We start from the raw sequence: 20,777 nt of genomic DNA, 5'->3' as shown, positions 1-20,777 counted from the left end.
AAAGATAATCAAACACCATGGAATTAATAGATTTTCTTGAGTAATGACTTTCGTAATATGAAATACACCTGAATATATAAAATTGATACAAGAAAAAAATATTGAGAGAAGAGATAATAATATTGGGAGAAAGAGAGAAGAGAAATGTGTCTTTCCTAATATTTCTAGCTAACAACCAAATCAATTATTTCGATTTCACCTTCATAAATCTTAAAATGCTTAATTCTACTAGGGCTTATGTTGGATATTAATATGAAAAATATCATGAACCGACTGCACACTTTACTTCCAATGAACCAATCAACTTACTTTTTACGCTCATATTTTCTTTTCCTAGAATAGCAATGAATGGCAAAAGGAGTGGTAAGAAAATGTATAAAACTTGTAGCTCTTATATAGATTTTGATTTATGAAAAATATTATCCACCATATATCTATTATCACATAGTAGCGGTGTTAATTCGATTGTGTAAAAGTAGGTTTTAGTTTTGTTATAAACTTATCATAATATTTACATATCATGACAATTGAAATATATGATGGAGATACAATTATAAATAATTAGGTATATTTTATTTTTATATAATCACATTTAAATTTTTTTCCTTTATTGATGGTAATTGGTCATGATATATATATATATATATATATATATATATATATATAGGCTTGCTTCATTTTTGATCAAGCCTGATCAACTCAGCCCGGCTCTTTTCCCAGACCTCGAGCCTCTCATGTATTTCGTTTTCTTCTATATCGTCGCTTGAATAAAGACACTAAGTAAATAATGTTAACATTAAAAAAAGGAAAAATAACTTAAATACACAATTATAAGTTTATTATTCTCTAATTTTCTCTTCTCTTTTTGAAAAATTACCTAAATTCCATTTTTTAATTTTAATCATAAGTTTGGAGATACATAACCTTCTCTCTCCTATGACACACACTTCCCCAATATCATGCCTATTTTTTCTCCACTAAAACACTCAATCATCTGAATCACTTTTTGAATTTTGAATTATTACTTTTAATCAAACACGTTTCACAACATTTTAATATGCAATTTTGAATTTCAAAATTCAAAAAACTGAAATTTCTGAAAGTTGGAACAACCACTGTTCTCTGGTTCTTCTTTTTCTTCTTGCTTCATCATCCGTTGTTCTTTGATTCTTATTTTTCTTCTCGTTCATCATTACCTTACATCATATTTATGGATCCTTTTACGAATAGGAGGATTTATGATTCGGACGATGACAATTGAAAAGAAAATAGAAAAAAGTCTTTGCATGATCCTTTGAATATTCCAAAGGAGTCAAATAAAGATATTCCGGAATCCTCTAAATCAAAGGTTGCAAAAATACACCAAAAAGGAGAAAATCATCAGCAACCATTATTGCCAGACCGACATTGCTTAGGGTATGTCTTTTTCATAATTCTTTAAAATTATTTTTAAAGTTATAATACGTTTGATACATATCGTTATAGTGTGTTATAGTGTTTAATCGATTTCATGATACATGAATTAATTGTGTGTCAGGTGATTTTCTATGTGTCACGAGTATTTGAAAATTGTTATCATGTATCAGACAATAAGTTTGATACATATTGACTCAGTGTGTTATGATGTTTAGTCGAATGCAATGATACATGAATTAGATGTGTATCATTTTTTTTTATGTAGTATTAATTTTTGAAAACTGATATCATGTATCAGTAAGGTATTTAGTTATTTATTTAGTATTAGTTGTTTTATTTAGTATTTATATTCAATATCGTTAAAAATTGTATTTTTTTTAATTGCAGTCACTCAAATACAAGATAAAAAAGATACCAACACATCCCATAAGGTTTGTTGTCAATTTTAACAACACTTTTCTGAAGGATTTTAAAGAATCTAGGGGAGAATGTACTCCAACTGTCTAGGGCTACAATTTTTGGACCCTTTTTAGATATTACTAAATGTAATTTTCAAGGCCAAATCACTAAGTGCTTGCTGTTGTTAGAGTTGGAACAAGGCAACCATAATGTGTTGCATATTAGACATTCAAATGGGTGTATCCTGAAATTTGGTATAGATGAATTTGCAGTATTAACTGGACTTAAAGTCAAAGGCAATATCAATGACTTCCAATACCCAGAATCAACTCATTGTGTTCTATTCCATAAGTATTTTCCTAGTGCAGTGAATAGTGTTACCAAGAATCTAGTCCAACGGTTTAAGATGAGTAACTGGGAGAACGATCAGGATGCACTCCAAATGTCTATATTGTTCTTTATTAATACATTCGTATTGGCTACTCTTGAAAATACAGTTATATCTATTGTGAATTTTCTAATGGTTGAAGATGGTAGATATTGAAAATATCCTCGGGGTCAGCTATTATTCTCAAAACTCATCGGTTCACTTAGATAGGGTTTTTTTTGTTAGCAAAAAATTATATCGATTATATGGGTTGCCGTATGCACTTAACATATGGATATACGAATGTGCATCCCAATTAAATCCTGAAAATGCTGTCAAAGAACGGAATGTCATCCCAAGAATGTGCAATTGGAGAGTTGTGTCTGATAAGACAACGTTTGAAATGCTTATGTCTACCATTTTCCAAGAGGTAAAATTGAATCAATTTTTACTGTGTGAATAAACTATTTCAAGTTTGTCGATCTAATATCATTATTTATGTCTTGTGATACATTGTGATCTGTTTTAATTATTTACTGTGTTGTGATACATTATGTATTGTATTAACATTTAAATTATTTTATGTGTTGTGATACATTCAGAATGCATGTTCAAACATTGTCGCAACAACAGAGGAACTTGAAGTTTTTGACCTAGTTGAAGTTGAACATGCTCCTCCTTTTTCACCAACCTTAGTACAACCAAATGAGGAAGATGATTTTGATGATTTCTCCACCAAACCTCCCGAACAATTATTGAGGAGATCTTCTAGAGTGTCTGATACATCTCCTCCACCATCCCCCCAAAAAAGAAAAAAAACGGTTATACATAAAAAGAAGGTTTCAGAACCCAGTCAACCTGATCAATCAAATGTGTCTCCGACCTCGGATGCTGATGTACATGTTTCTATTCTAGACGTGCTTCCGACTCCGGCTGCTGATGTACATGTTCTACTCCAGACGTGTCTTCGAACCCGATTGCTGATGTACATGGTTCTGTAGATTCTCAAAAAGTCAACTATGTAATTCCAGATATTGAAGAGTTGAAAGGACATTTGAAAAATTATGTAAGTTGATTACTTTGATATTTTTAATCAAATGTAATTTTTTTTATCCTAAACGTATTTATAATTCACAGATTGACAAGACATCTGAGAAACTGATTATATTGATAAAGGAAAATTACTCCAGTTGATGCAATATCGAGGCAAAGGAAAACATCAATGTTGATACTAATAGAAGCACATTTCAGTTTGAGAAACAAACATCTCCACAAATATGGATTGATCTTTCTGATATGGGTGGTGGAGCTGAGGATGGTGTTGGTGTTTCTGGTAACGATGGTGAACATCAAGTCACTGATGTTGCGGGGGATGTAGCTGATGATGGTGTTGGTGTTTCTGATAACGATGGTGAAAATCAAGTCACTGACGATGCGGGGGATGTATCTATGGATGGTGTTGGTGTTTCTGTCAATGAGGGTGAACAACAATTCAATGCTACTCCAAAGGTATGTTTTATCATACATTGTATACTATTTGTCATTTAGTTGATGTCATGTATCATGCACATATACTCATTGTTATGTATCATGCGAGTATAATCACTGTTACGTATCAGCACAAATTATATTAACACTTTTTACATAAAACCTGCATATATTCAGGATGGTGATGCACATCAATCGCACCAAGATTTAAATGAACCTATCATGGATCAAGATGGTGATAACAGTGTTCAACACAATATCCCTCACGTTTTGCCCGATAAAACAACAATGGATGCATCAGTAGATTTTTCAATTTTACTTTATGACACAGACTTTCATTACATACAAATTTACTAAGAAAATCATTACATCATATTATACAGGGTTCTTCCACTTCAACAACAATATCACCATCAACTCAAGCAGCAGTAGATGCACTTATTAAATATTTGGGAAAAGGTCGTACAACTGCTAGACCATTGTATTCTTACAATCCACAAAATATAACTAGCATCCAGTGCTTGTTGACCGATAGTCAATTACCCACTGACATTTCAATAACTGAGATTGGAATTAGAACTGATTCAGTCACTCCTGCACATAGAAATAGAATGCCTTCGAGAAATATTCAATCTCCATATTGTACTTCTTTTGGGTCAACCGAGAAGGAAAAAGAGAAATTGAAGGATATTGCTTGTCTCCATTTCCCATTCGAAGGATGTGGCATTACAGATCAAGTTTCGTCGAAACTATTGATGATTATATAAAGTGGTTGTCAAGGGGGCTCCTAAAAAATTATAACAATAAGTTAGTATTATACATATTTGAAACTGTTTTTTTGGATTAATTTATTTTGATATAACCAATTCATGATACATTGTCTACATTTTGTAATTAAGTCACTGTTATGTATCATGTACATATACTTAATTTTTATGTATCATGTATGCAGGAACACACATCAGACGATAAATACATATCAAAATCTTCTTCATTTGGATTTATGATGATGGACTTTGTTGTTGTTTTTTCAATGAACAAAAATTGGTTCTATGCCATTTCACAGCCAAACAAATGTTGGACTGATGATGTAAAATTCTTAAACTAATTATCAAATGTGTATCAGTTATACTTATATTATTATAACAAGATACATTAAGTAGAAGTATCATAATATTTAATTAGCAAAATTTATGATCAATATTTAATAATTATATTGTTGTATACTGTTTCGAAGTATATAATTTCTTATTATGTTTTCATGTTTTTATAGCACATCGATGTGATTTATTACGACCTTCGTAAAAAATCAAAACTCTACAGCATGGATCAATATAGATATACAACAACTCACTGCTTGTTCATGTCACATGTCAAAAATTGTTATGATAGATATTACATGGATAATGATGATGATAGTCTTAGTACACAAGAACATGTTGATTGCACTTCCGTTGTTACTGTATATGAGAGGTCAAAAAATTAACATCATCATAATTTTTGGAATCCCAACTCTTTACCATGGCATCTTGTAGATGAGGTCTACATCCTGATTAACTGCAATCAAGAATTTCATTGGGTGCTGGCGGTTGTTAAGTTGAAAAACAGGGTTATAAGAATTTTTGACTCAATATGCTCAAGGAAAAAAATAGTTCCTCATGAGATAAAAATGTTGTCTAAAATGCTCCTTCTTACCTACTGGACAGTGAATTCTTTGAAGAAACTGAGTGATCAAAATTTGGTGATTGTCATGAGTACAATGACAACATTACTGGTTCACTTTTGGAGCCTCAAGTTCCTTTCATGATTGAATTTGCACAAGTCATTGCACAACAAAATACTGATAGTCTGTAAGTATTCTGATTCGTTTGTTCATAATCATGTATCATTAATTTTATAATTTATATTCTGCATTTTTTAGAGACTGTGGGTTATATGTTGTTGCATTTGCCGAGTATATGAGTGACCAAATCAATATATCATATGCTGATTTTCGTCTTGAATACCTATGTCAAAGATATGTAGCATTGTTATGGAGTTATGACAGTGAGAAGGCTAAGAGTGGATATGTTAGTGACAATGATGATCCACCAAAATCTAAGATGTAGTCACACCACCACTAGAAGAAGATCTGGTTCACATAGAGTAGTATCTATGCATAAACAATGATTTAATGTTATATTTCTTGTTTTGATACGTTATGGAACAAGTAGTTTGATGTTTTTAATGTTGTCTTAATGGTTTTGTCAATATTCTTGAAGATTTTTTTAGATACATTATGGAACATGTATTTTTGCTTAGAAAAAGATAAATATCAGATATGTTTAATAAAGTGTAGTCAAAGTTTTTTTAATCACACATAGTAATAAATAGTTTCTTTGAAAACTAAATTTATATTATACTTTAGTTATAATGAACATCATAGTTGTGTCAAATCTGATAGGTTAGTAAAAGTAAAGCTATTTACTGTATATATCAAATAAAGTATATCAAATAAAGCATCACGCAAGATAATTAATATAAATTACATGATACGTGATTTATAGTTTATGTAAAGTATACAGTAACCTTAACAAGTGTTGATTTATAGTTAATATAAAGTATACAGTAACCTTAACAAGTGTTTTTTTAATTAAATGTAGATGATACATTGGGTAAAGCACATGATACATGTGTGTTACGTTACCCAGAATACATTAACATTTGTTTTTGAATTAAAAGTACATGATACATTGGCTGAAGCACGTGTATCATGTATGTTATGTTACCCAATAATCCCTGAATTTATATAAATATATCTCATAGTTTACACAAAAATTACAAAATTTATGTAAAAAAGAAATATTGACACAAATATATATTTCCAACAGAAATAATAACAAAATGTTTATAATAAAAAACGCAAGTTAAAATTTAATTAACACGGATTATTTATAAGTTTATTTATCAAAAGCAAAAGTGTTTTACGTTATAAATTATTAAAAAAAAATCAATATCTTAGAGATATTATAACTACTTCACTTCCTTTTGGGAAGAAAGTACAAGTTCTTCTATTGTGTCCTTCTTGTCCACATTGTCCACAACAGTTTGTGTTCACCGAAATCTTTTTATCTGCATTCTTTCTTCTTCATTTTCTTGGTCGTCCAGATAATCTTATATATCTAGGTGGATACAGAGTTTCAGCTATCACATTCTTAGGAGCTGACCAATCTGCCTTATCTGGCATTGGTACCATTGAAATTTTATATATTTTTGCTAATGCATCAAACTTTTAGTAATCAGAACAATATGGATGCATATCTGTGACATTCTTTTCTATCAATACAACGATTCCATGTGCACAACGTATCTCATCTAGTTAAAATCTACCACAAGAACATACTTTCCGCTCAAGACAAACAATGTATCTTCTTCCAACTTCATAAACCGAGAAAATAAATTCTGATGATGGAACAACCTGTGTACATTAAAAAAATTCACATATATAATTTTTTCAAAATAAATAATGTTCAAACTGTAGAATGATACAATGAATTAGATAAATATAATATACAATATTATATAAGGATACATACCTCCAACTTTGAACTTTTATCCGCGTTTATAATAAACAACTCCTCAAACTTTCTCCCTAATGTGTCCTTTGTATATGAGACTACTTCTCTATTTTTGTAATGCAAAGAACCAAATAGAATTCTAACTTCTTCAAAGAATTCTAATATAGTTAATTGGCGTGCTTCAATAAGACAACCATTGATACATTCTGCAATGTTCGATGTCCTCATTCTACCTATATTTACTGTTGCATAAACTCTTGACCACTTTTCATACCCTGCATCTTCAAGGTACTCCTTAACCCTGTGATCAGTTCTATCAACCTTAGCCATCAACTTATCAAAATCTTCTTTTCTATATGTCTTGGCCATAGAGTAGAATAGATCACTTATGGTCTTTTTACTCCTTTAGAATAGATCACTTATGATCTTTCTGCTCCTTTTGATGCTGCCACATACATTCTTTCAAAGATGCCATATGCATGCATAATGAGGTACATTTGGGAACACAATCCTCACACTCTTCATAATACTCTCATTTCTATATGAAACAACACACACATCTTTTCTCTCGCCAAATGCATTTTTGAATTGTTCGAAAAACCATGTCCAAGAACAATCATTTTCGATGTCAACAACACCATATGCCAATGAGAATATGAAACTTGATTACAGACACACATTATATCATTTGATATGTAACATATTCAAACACATCACAACTACAAAAAAATACATACATGCACTATCAAGTGTGCTTGCTGATACAGTTGTCCCTTTGTAAGCTTCACTCAGATGTGCACCATCCACAACAACTATTGATTTACAGTAATTGAACCCCCTAATGAATGATCTTAAGGTGACGAACAGATACATAAATTCATCCTCCTCAGTCTTCTGCATTCTTATATAAGAATTTGGATACACGATATTTAACATGTGTATGTATCGCGGCAACCGTCTATATCTTGCAGATGATTTTCCCCTTATCATGGATAGTGCACGTTCTTTAGCACGCCATGCTTGCTGGTAAGATATTTGAACCCCATAGGATTCTCTAATATCATCAATTATATCTTTCGGAGTATTAATTCGTTTATGATTGACCAATTTTGGAGCAGTAACTCCACTTACAAATCCAACTGTTGCTTGGATTTTGGTTAATACCCTCTCCCTCATCGGACACGTATTTTCACTATTGAAACTTCTAACAATGAAAATATCATATTTTTCCTGCAGGAAGCCTTCATAATCCAATCACATTTGTCCGAAAAGCATACCAACACATAGCTGTGTACATTTTTTCATCATATTAATATATATAACAATTACATAATATAATATATACAACAATAATGTTTAAAGTAATAAAACAATGAATTACATGAAAGTATCAACCGTTTTCGAAGAAAATTATTTCTACACGTTTCATAACTTTTTGTTATGATTGTTGAAATTGATAAAGTCCTTAATATATCAGCAGTAGTATATTAAAGTATCACTATAGTTAATTCAATGTATCAATAAACTTAACGAAATAGTGAATCATAGATTAAAACAGATTTAACTCAAAATATCAACGAACTAATGATACATGAATGTTTTAACAGTACAGTTTCATGTACTAATTGTATCAGCATGTAAAGATATATAAATTCCAAACACTATCATACCTTTGTTGATCAGATCTCTTTACTTTGCAATTGAAGTTGTTCTTTATCTGATATTTAGTCATCACATCTACAAGTGTTGCCTTATCCTTATATGTCTGACCTGTTTTCACCTCTACACTTTCTGAATCAATTATAACATTTGTAACTCCAAATTCTGAATTTTCATACGAATCAAATGAACTAGATTCAACCATTTCCAGAGCTTCTGTATCTTCTGTTGTGCCTTCTACACATGTAATTTCTCCACATGTTCCATCAAAGTTATGTACAGTACCTCCAATCTTTTCAATTGGGTCAATACATAATGGATACATTGCAAATCCTGGCTCATTTTTTTCAGTTCTAAATATAGTTTAACACCCATATCATTCTTAACCTTCATTGGACAGGAGTTACCTTCTACAATGTAACGAATTTTAATACTTTTCCTTATACATCGATATCCAACTCGGCTATAATTGTTGCTTTGAGATTCAAAAATGAAATTAAATCTCCAACAACGATTCCATCGATTTTGTAACTTTCATACTGAAATTTGCTCACCCAAATTCCTGAATGCCTCAGCAAAATTGATGAATTCATCATGTATCAGCCAAAATAACAGAATTCTAATTAGTACTTTTCGTCTTTGCAATAGATGTTCATAAAATTGTCTTCAATATAGATGATATAATCTTTAATTTTGAAATTTGGAAGTGTGATTCAATTACCTGCTGAATTATGGTTTCTTTATAATCAGTTACCGTAACTTAAGCTGATTTAAATGACCAAATTAAATGTTCTATTTCCCCCCTTTTTAACTCAACAATATTTAAAAACTGTGTATTATTTACTATGTATCAGTTAATAGTAATGTATCACGCAATCATTTTTATGGGATTTTATGTAAATAATAAATTATTTGGAACATGTTATATTTATTATATTACACTATGAAATTCCTTAAATTTTTACTTAAAAAAATAAACATCCTCAAATATATAATTTTTCTTTTAACTTATTTTTGTTGTACACGTAGGTAAACAAAGATTTGTTATGGTGTCGTACACTATACCTGTGCTACCATAATTAAAGATTCTTTAGTTAATTTTACAAAGTACAGAGGGGATTTTTTTCAAAACCAGATGTTAATAATTTCGTTATTATGACAATAAAATTTCAATAATAAATACATGTGCAAACATAATTAAGTTTTTATAGTTATACACAGAAATAAATATAAAATATACCTATACAATGCTATGCTTTATTTAATTTCAAAAATTTATCAATAACACACCATTTCAAATACTTAGAAATTATAAGAGTTTATTAAAATATTAAATATGAATATAAATAAATAAATAAATAAATAAATAAATAGACACATTTCAGCATCACTTACAAAGGAATAACGATACACATTAAATTAAGTATTATTGAAATATATAAAAATGGATGCAATAACACAATCAGAACATGTACAATCGAACACCTTGAAATCAACACCATTATCCGACCTCGAAATCAACACCATTATCGAACACCCATAACACGATCAGAACATGTACTATGCGAAAAGATCATTTATAGTCTATATTTTCTGTCCAGTACAGCCACCCATGATGCAGTAAAAGTATCCGTTGTGAACCAAATCAATTTAGTATGGGCTTATGTGTTAAAAATTGTGAATGAAACTGATTTAGATGGAAACATTGAGCCGAGTAAATATTAGAGAGTTTTATTTGCAATTCAAGCTCAATTATCAATTGATTAAATATGACTAGCTAGTTGTTAACATAAGAGTTATGCAAAAAGTGAAGAAACTGTATGTTCCTCTCATCTTTTTTCTAGAGTTGAAACTTCTCACTCCATTCTTATCTCTATCTTTAGTTACTTTTTCTTGTAATACAAAAATTTAGGTGTTTTTATTATAATTTAACTATCAATGCTTATATTGGTGTTTGAACGTTTGTGTTGAGAATTCAGGTTTGTTTAAGCAAATATATGAACTTAAAACATATCCGTAAAGATTCTTCGCATCTTTAATTAAGATTAAAAGATTGAAGTATATTTTGCTACATTTTTTGTATATTTAATTAAGATCACAATCATTATAACAATAACAACTTTTAGTAGCAATAAACATATACACATTAATAAAGAGTGTTAAAGATTTTATCGGCATTAGTCAAGTGTCATTAAATCCAATATCGTTAAAGGCTTTAGAGACATATACAAAGAATCTTAAATACCATGTCAAATCAAATCAGACAAACATACTGAAACCGAGTCTTAGAGTACAAATAAAGATGTGTATAATGTCACTAGTAACACAAGTACATTAGTGAACTGAAAACAGAACAATTACACAAACAATTTTATACATAAAAATCACATAAATAATCTTTCCAAAAGGAAAGCTTCAAATACATATATGATCACACAATACATAATACATTTTTAACATGCCTCGTGCTCAAAGGCTTTTTAGGCACTTGAGGCATTTCTGGCTTTGAAAAAGTTGGCAATTCAGGCTTAGGAATGATAGGAATCTCGAGTTTTGGTAAAGTTGGAAGTTCAGCCTTTGGAAATGGTGAAAACTCCGGCTTTGGAATTTTTGAAAATTCGGGTTTTTGTAATGTAGGCAACTCAGGTTTCAGAATTTCAGGGAATTCAAGTTTCGGCAAAGTTGAAATTTCAGGTAAATGTGGCAATTCTGGCTTAGGAAGCTCAGGGATAGTTACTTCAAGAAGATTGCGCGCTTCTGCTTGAATCACATAACTACTAGTTAAAAACAATGTGACAAATAATAACAAGAAAAAAGATGGGATATACTTATAAGCCATTGTATAAAGCCAGGTGATGAATTCTTCAAGACTTGTAATTTATGTCTTTTCTTGATTATGCATTAATTATGCTTCACTTCAGACAAGTTTATATAGTGAAAGTAAAAATTGGAGAATTAATTTTTGGTTGTGGTTTGGTATGAAAAAAAAAACTATGTTAGTTCATCTTAACAATAACCTCCTAATTAATCTAACATGTATAATTACCTAATTGATCTAACATTATGTTTTTTAGGTAATTGTATGTTTAATAAACATCCCTACACATATATAGTCGCTCAATTTTGTTTTGTCTTTTAAAGTCAATTAACCTAACCAAGTTAGCTTCCATAGTCACGATTACCAAATATTATATTTGGTATTAATTTAATTACGTGGCAACTGTAAATTTTTACAAAAAAATAATTTAAATTAGATATTATGTTGCATATTGAAATATCACACTCTAGAGCCAATAAGAGATCTCAATGCAAATGAATACACTACAAAATTCTAAATGACTCGTGATCGTTAAATTGCTAATATCTATTTTTTTTTATAATTTATATTTAGATAGAATTAGCGTTGAGTTTCACTATTTAGCTAAATTATATATTTGTCCATCAACAGTTTCCTATTTTTGATAGTGATAGTGAACTACAAAATTAGCTGAAGTAAAAGTCACCTCAACGATTCAAAGTTTTCAGAGTATATAAATATTGTGTACTATGCCATTAGAAACACAAGAACATTATATTAGTAAATTGATGGCATAACAATTACATAAATAATCCTTCCAAAATAGAGAGGAGGAAATGATTGTATCACAATATATGTGATCAATGTTACTTCAATAAGGCAAGGAAAATTTCACACGCCACGCGCTCATGATTTTTCAGGCACTTGAGGGATTTTAGGATTTGATAAAGTTGGCAATTCAGTCTTAGAAATAACAAGAATATCGAGTTTAGGCCATGTTGGATGTTCAAACTTAGGAAATGGCGGAAAATTCAGCTTTGGGAATTCTGGCAATTTAGGCTTTGATAGAGTTGGCAGCTCAGGTTCCCAAATTTCAGGGAATTCAAGCTTTGATAAATTTGGAATTTCAGGTAAATATGGCAATTCAAGGTTAGTCAATATTTAGTGGTGAGGACCTACCCAATATTTAAGTTATTGGAACTATTTTTATAGAAAAAGTATTTCTAGGGGCAACCATTATTGCCACAATGGGAGTTTCTAGTGGAGTCCTTAAGAAGTCTTTATAAATAACATTAGAACAACTACTTTCCAGTTGCCACAGTGCTCAGATCGCTACAAATGAAATGGTTTTCTTTCGATTTTTTGGGCTTCAATAGCGATTTGTCGCCACTCACAGCTCAATTTCTAGTAGTTGCATCATTAATGAATGAGTTTCTATTGTAAAAGCATTATATGATAGCTCACACATTAGGCAATCCCTCTTCTACACAAGATCCCCTCTATGATTCTAATACAAAATATGTTTATTATTAATGTCAACATAAAATTTGCAAAAGAGATATATTGTTTGGTGGTTGGGGGAGGGGGGTTTGTTTTTTTTTATAAATAAGTGGTTAAACGTAATATTGGGCATCAGATCGGAATATGAAGGTTGTTGATAGGTATCGAAATGAATCGGATCGAAATTACCGCAATGGAGGTTCAGTTTGATCTGGTCCCAGTATATACCGGGATAGAACCGAGACGGACTGGAATGAAACAGGATGAGATAAACAGAATCACACATATAGCTATTTTAATTTTTTTTTGAGTTATTTTGAATTACGAAAATATGAATGTTTTTATTTTAATTTTTTTAAGTTTAATAATTTTGAAATCTAAAATTCAACTCTACTTATGTTTATTTTAAAGATTAAAGATATATTTTGTTTGATTTTTACTTATATATTTTTTTGTTTCTTTTTTCAAACAAATTTATACCACTAGACAGGACATCTAGCGGCCTTTATTAATAATAAGATAAAAAAAATCTCAACGTGAATAAGTACAAGCAAGGGGGCTAGGCCTTGCCTTACCTTACCAATCCTAATGAGGTAACAAATCTCTACTAATTATCAAGCATGAAGAAAATAAGAGTTAGAGAAAAGCAAATATTCTATGATCATCATGGAGTTTATTATATACTCTATGATGATATGACAAATGAAGATACTTATATAATGCAAAAATATATACGTCAAGAAGAAGGTTGAGTTTTCAACATCAAACTTTTTTTTACATGTGTATGAACTAAAAAAGAGTTTGCCCATCTAGAGTAACCTGAAGTATTTTCCTCTTGTCTTCTTCATATCCATCCAATAACACTTGATAGTTCATCACTTCTTTTGGACTTATTGGATCTTGTCGAAGTTGTTGAAAATGTCATATGATTCTGCTTAGTCATTCGCATAGGTAGGTGTCTTGGAACAAATTCATCAGTCACCTTATCATCCCATCTATGTTGTCTTCCATGTGTCTTTTCTTTGGTTGCTTCCACTTCTTTGTTGTCTAGGTGAAAGATCCCATCCCTAGCCACTTTATCAAAACATATATCTAACATATTATCTTCTTCATCCTTTTCAAAGAATTTCTCTCCCAAATCATCATCCTCTTCAATGAATACCTCTCCCAAATCAATATATTGGTTGATTCATGATGCTAAGGCTCCTGACTCATTTTTTTTTGCGATCACACTTTTAGGCACAAATATTTGAGCCTCTGGGCTTAATTTGCCATTCAAAGGAGGAGGTGAAACTTGTTCTTCTTCATCAACCAAATTAGCCAACCCAGAAACACTTATCTCTCCTTGTTTAAATAAGTTTGTAAATATAAGCTCGTAAGTTAAGCTTAATAAAGTTTTTTTAAATGTTTTTGAGCTTAAGTTTTCAAGATTTGAATCTTTTAAAGTTAATAAATAATTAAGTTATATGTTATAAGTTATACTTATGACTTGTAATTTAACTAACTTAAGTTTGTAATATTAAAAAATTAAATAAACAAAAAAGAAATGCTTGTAAAAGTATATTATAATAACACAAATTAAAAATAATATCAATCTCATTTATTCAAACAGGCTGCAGGGCTATTTGTAATTAATGGAAAAGGGCCTAAAATACCCTTGAAGTATTGAAAATGGTACATAATTACCCCCCATCCACCTATTGGCCCCCAAATACCCTTCACATCCACCTTTGAGTCCAAATTTACCCCTTCATTAACGGATCAAAATTGAAAATAATTAAATAATAATTTTTAATTATGTGGCACTCAACCATTGGTTGTAATTTAATTATTTAAAATAATTTTAAATCCACCCATTACCCACCCATTTTAACTAAACCCGCCTCACTTGACCCAATTTTAAAAAAAACCATTTAATTAAAATACCTAAAACTTTATTCCTCCAATCGTTATAACTTCCATACTCCATTGTTGTCTTCTTCTTCTTCATGAAGAAAATGTCAACTTCTTCTTCGATTTCTTCAGTTAAGTGTGTAGGAAATGTGATTGATTGAAAGCAGACGTCCACACCTGAAAAAATGCAATGTTACCATAAAACTGAAGATGCTAAAAGTCATAGAGTTTCAGGAGTTTACTTTATCGATAGCGTCTTGTTGGTTTTTCTTCCATAGTTGATAAGTAAATGGCTGCAAAGAAACACTTGAAGTCGAGATATTTAACTTTTCTCCATCTGATCTCTGCTCCAAAATTTGTTATAATTACATAAACAATTGCAGAAAAAATAACTCAATACCTGAAGCTATCGTCTTAATAAGACATACCTAGAGATAAAGTAGACCATATGAGGAAGGCAAATCAAGAACAATTCCACCCTTTAAAAATGACCAACAACCAGGCCTAGCAATCACATTTCCTACACACTTAACTGAAGAAATCAAAGAAGAAGTTGACATTTTCTTCATGAAGAAGAAGAAGAAGACAACAATGGAGTCTATGGAAGTTATGAAGATGTGAGGAATAAAGTTTTAGGTATTTTAATTAAATGGTTTTTTTTTAAAAATTGGGTCAAGTGGGGCGGGTTTAGTTAAAATGGGTGGGTTTAAAATTATTTTAAATAATTAAATTACAACCAATGGTTGAGTGCCACGTAATTAAAAAATTTTATTTAATTATTTTTGATTTTGATCCGTTAATGAAGGGGTAAATTTGGACCCAAAGGTGGATGTAAAGGGTATTTGGGGGCCAACAGGTGGATGGGGGGTAATTGTGTACCATTTTCAATACTTCAAGGGTATTTTAGGCCCTTTTCCGTTTAATTAATGAAAAATAATTTATCGGGACCGGACCGGAAATGAATAGATACCAATATCAAAAGATGCTACAGTTTCGTTCCGAGTACCGATTCACTATATTCCATTCCATCTTGAATACTACTGAACCGGGATGGTACCGAAACGATATCTGTACAACCCCATCTGATGCCTAGTTTTAGTTACACGTAGGGTGCTAAAATTGATAATAAACAAATAATGAATGTATTTGGTAAAATATTGTTGATATTTTAAAAAATTTATTCATAAAATAAAATTTATTTAAAAGTATTTTTACATAGAAAGGACAAATGACGAAAATAAAATAAAGAAATAATTCAAAGTTGTGTTTTTTTTTTCAAAGTTGTGTTTTAGGAAGAACATTTTAGGGGTACAAAAAGGGGGGTAAAATTGTAAAATGATTTGTCAAATTAAATAAATATGCTTATGAACTAATTTAAACAACTTATAAACATTAACTCAAATACCTTCTAAATATAAAAGTAGCTTATTGGGCACTAGTACTAGTTATTACTTATACTAAATATAAGAAAGAATCTTCTTCTCTAATTTTGTGTACACACCTAATTATGTATAGGCCAAAAAAAAAATCATTCGTTTCAATTTAAGTGACATTTTCCGAATTTTGTAATTTAAATAAGTTTATTTTTGTCGTAAATTTTTCATATATATTTTAATTATATTGAATTTCCAATTATTGTGAATTATAGTACTTTTTATGTAGTTTACAAGTATATTTATTTTATTTCGCACGTAGATTTCGATCAAATTTAAACTGTTTGACTCTCAAAAAACGAAAAGTACCTTGTAAAATGGGACAGATAAAATAGAAATACTTTAGTTTAGACATATGAGCAATTCCTATCTATAAAAGGGCAGAGCTACTCATGTAATGATGAACCACTCTTGTTATTATAACTTTGTGATATATCATAACATAGAAGAGAGATGAGCCTTAAAGGAAAGTTAGTTTCAGAGATAACTTTGTGTAATGGAGATGTTTTTCATGAGATCTTTAGGCAAAGACCACACCATCTCTCAAACATATGCCCTGATAAGATAAAAAATGTGAATATTCATGAAGGTGACTGGGGCACTGTTGGCTCTGTTAATTTTTGGAACTTCACCCATGGTAAACATGTTAGGATCGAATTCACGCACACACACTAGATGAATGAAGAACACAAGAACTTTCAAGAGAAAGAGATGAGAGATCTAGAGAGAGAAAGAGAAAACTCAATATTTCGTGGTAAAACCCCGTAAGTAAACTTCCACGGCGGTGAGGTATATTTATATTGATAAATCAAAATATTTTTGGTTACAGAGAATAAATAGGAAAACCTAAAATAGAGAATAAATAGGAAAGCCTAAAATAGAGAATAAATAGGAAAACCTAAAATTAATCAGGCTCCACTACCTAACAATTCTCCCACTTGGAGACTGACTCAGTCATCCAAAAAGTACATTCTCACAAAATTCTCTTCATCATCAACATCTTTACCGCACCGCAACATTTGTAGCAACAACTACAGAAGACCAACCGAGGTTTTACATAACCTCAGTTTCTCAACATCAACACATTTCGTCAACATGTCTGCCGGGTTCTTTGCACCCTCTATCTTCTCCAAGCACATATCACCATCCTCCACTGCCCTGCGAGTAAAATGGTATCGCCTTCTGATGTGCTTTGTCTTCGAATGATAGACTGAATTTTTCACCAACTGTATGACACTCTGGCTATCTAAGTAAAGAATCTTCTCGCTTTGCTTCTTGCCCAATTCCTCAAGATAATCTGCCAGTCATATCATCTCTTTCCCAGCTTCAACTATTGCCACATACTCAGGTTCAGTAGATGAAAGAGAAACACACTTTTGAAGCCTGGACATCCAACTCACTACTGTTCCACATATGGTGTAAATGTACCCGGATGTACTCTTGCTTGAGTCAACATCCCCACCAAGATCAGCATCCACAAAACCTTGTAGAGTCACCTTGCCTTTGCCAAAATAAAGTGAAGTATTGGATGTACCTCTCAGATATCTCAGAAGCCACTTCACAGCTTCCCAATGCTCTTTCTTAGGGTTCGCCATGTACCTGCTAACTACTCCCACTGCATGTGCTATATCAGGTCTAGTGCAGACCATAGCATACATCTAACTACCAACTGCTGAAGCATATGGAACAAGTGCCATGTGATCATGCTCCTCGGCAGTCTTGGGTGACTGCTCCTTTGACAATTTGAAGTGATTTGCCAATGGAGTAGTCCTGGGTTTAGCATTATTAACCCTGAATCTGCTCAGCACCTTCTCAATGTACAAATCCTGAGATAGATTTAAAGTGCCAGCAGGTCTATCCCGAGAAATCTTCATCCCCAAAATCTGCTTTGCTGGACCCAAATCTTTCATCTCAAACGCTGCAGACAACCTTGTCTTCAGATTGTTAATCTCTCTCATACTAGATCCTGCAATCAACATATCATCCACATACAAGAGTAGAAAGACATATGAATCAGTGTATTTCTTGAAGTAACAACAAGGATCCTTTTCAGCTTTGCAGAATCCACTCTTGGTCATGAAGGAGTCAAACTTCTTGTACCACTGCCTTGGTGCTTGCTTTAGTCCATACAAGCTCCTGGTGAGCTTGCACACCATGTGTTCCTTGCCTGGAACCACAAATCCTTCCGGTTGCTGCATATAGATCTCTTTGTCCAGATCTCCATGTAAAAACGCTGTTTTTACATCCATTTGCTCTAGATGCAAATTTTCTGATGCAACAATACTCAACAGAATTCGAATAGAGGGTAACTTCACAACATGAGAGAATATTTCAGCATAGTCAATACCTTTCCTTTGTGAATATCCTTTAACCACTAAACGAGCCTTGAACCTTCTTTTGCCATCTGGTTCAGTCTTGATTCTGAACACCCACTTGTTCAGCAAAGCTCTCTTCCCTGCAGGTAACTCAGTCAACACCCATGTGTCATTCTTCTCAAGTGACCTCATCTCATCATCCATGGCTTGCTCCCACTTGATCGAATCCTCCACCTGTAGGGCCTCATCAAAAGACTCTGGTTCCCCCTCATCAGTCAGCAATAGATAGTGTAATGAAGGTGAATACCTATCTGGTGCCCTGATGGATTTGGATGATCTCCTTAACACCTGCTCAGGTGTAACTTGCTCCACTTCAGATTCTTCAGTAGGAGTTGGTTGAGTATCTGCTTCGACATCTCTGGGGTTACTCTTCTCCAACTCAGCCTCAACTCCCACTTTCTTTGTAATCTCTAGAACCTTCTGCTCTCTGTCCTTGTACAGGACAGACTCATCAAATGTCACGTCACAATGTCTCAGGATCTTTCTGTTCTTGTCATCCCAAAACCTGTAACCAAACAAATCAGAACCATATCCTATGAAGTAACACTTCACAGCCTTGGCATCAAGCTTGTCTCTCTTTTCTGGATCAACATGAACATAAGCAGTGCACCCAAAAGTCCTCAAGTGTGAGTACTTGAGTTCTTTTCCTGTCCACACCTCCTCTGGAATCTTGAACCCTAAAGGAACTGATGGTCCCCTGTTGATCAAGTATGCAGCTGTGCTCATAGCATCTGCCCAAAGTGTTTTGGGCAACCCATAGTGTATCCTCATACTCCTTGCACGCTCATTCAATGTTCTGTTCATCCTCTCAGCAATTCCATTCTGCCTTGCCTTATCGGGAACTGTTCTCATCAATCTGATTCCCTCAGCTGCACAGAATGCCTTGAACTCTGATTTGTCATACTCTCCTCCATTGTCAGACCTTAGGCATTTGACTTTCAAACCGGTCTGATTCTCAACTTCAGCTTTCCACTTCTTGAAAGTTTCAAACACATCTGACTTATGCTTCAAGAAGTAAACCCATACCTTCCTACTGAAATCATCAATGAAGGTAACATAGAACCTGGATCCTCCAAGTGATGATACTGGAGATGGTCCCCAAACATCTGTATGGACCATTTCCAACCACACTTTCTTTGGCTCTCTAGGAGTCTTTGTGAAGCTTACTCTTTTTTGTTTGCCCATAACACAACTCTCGCAAAGACCCATATCAACAGACTTCAGACCCTCTAATGCTCCTTTTGCAACCAGCATCTTCATTCCTTTAGTACTCATGTGTCCAAGTCTGTTGTGCCACAGACATGAACCGGATGCACCTTCAGCAACAGTGTCCATGTTTATACACCCTGCAATGGTGTACAAGGTTCCAAATTTGGTTCCACGAGCTACTACCATAGCACCTTTCACGATCTTCCACGAACCTTTCCCAAACTCTACTGCATATCCCGTGCTATCCAACTGACCAACAGAGATCAAATTTTTCTTGATCCCAGGAATATATCTCACATCCTCCAATGTCCACTGGTTTCCCGAGGTGGTCTTTATGCAAACATCCCCCTTTCCTTCAATCTCTAAGCCTTTATTGTCAGCAAGATATACTTTTCCAAAATTTCCAGATTTGAAGTTTTGGAACAACTCCTTGCTTGGAGACGAATGGAAAGATGCACCAGAATCCAAAATCCATGATTCAACCGGGCTGTTCACACTAAGGATTAGAGCATCCCCAATGTCCTCTGCTGAATTTACAGAATCATTGTCATCTCCTAATTTCTGATTCTGTTTTTTCTTTGGCTTTGTACACTTTGTCTGAAAGTGCCCTTTTTCTCCACAGTTCCAACAAGTCACGTTTGATCTGTTCAGTGATTTTCCTCGATTCTTTGATTTTGATTGACC

At 32.5% G+C, this 20,777-nt stretch overlaps 1 protein-coding gene across 1 annotated transcript; it reads right to left on the bottom strand.

Moving 5' to 3' along the window:
• Nucleotides 1-6,797: 6,797 nt before the first annotated feature.
• LOC138348961 (uncharacterized) lies at nt 6,798-7,596 on the bottom strand. The gene is made up of 3 exons (XM_069298577.1): nt 7,246-7,596; nt 7,053-7,127; nt 6,798-6,938 (listed from the first exon to the last, which is right to left on the bottom strand). Exons 1-3 carry the CDS (start codon nt 7,594-7,596, stop codon nt 6,798-6,800), a joined length of 567 nt encoding a protein of 188 aa, XP_069154678.1.
• Nucleotides 7,597-20,777: the final 13,181 nt, after the last annotated feature.

The sequence above is a fragment of the Solanum lycopersicum genome, chromosome 5 (assembly GCF_036512215.1).
Source record: "Solanum lycopersicum chromosome 5, SLM_r2.1".
NCBI classification, from domain to species: domain Eukaryota; kingdom Viridiplantae; phylum Streptophyta; class Magnoliopsida; order Solanales; family Solanaceae; genus Solanum; species Solanum lycopersicum.
The sequence above is the reverse complement of the archived record's forward strand: the minus strand, read 5'-3'. Positions and strand labels throughout refer to the sequence as shown.

Coding starts and splice junctions, on each gene's coding strand:
- LOC138348961 (XM_069298577.1), bottom strand. CDS start 7,596: ATGGCCAAGACATATAGAAAAGAAGATTTTGATAAGTTGATGGCTAAG. Junction 7,128..7,245: donor ATAAAAGTTCAAAGTTGGAG/GTATGTATCCTT, acceptor TAATGTACACAG/GTTGTTCCATCATCAGAATT. Junction 6,939..7,052: donor TTGTTTGTCTTGAGCGGAAA/GTATGTTCTTGT, acceptor GATTACTAAAAG/TTTGATGCATTAGCAAAAAT.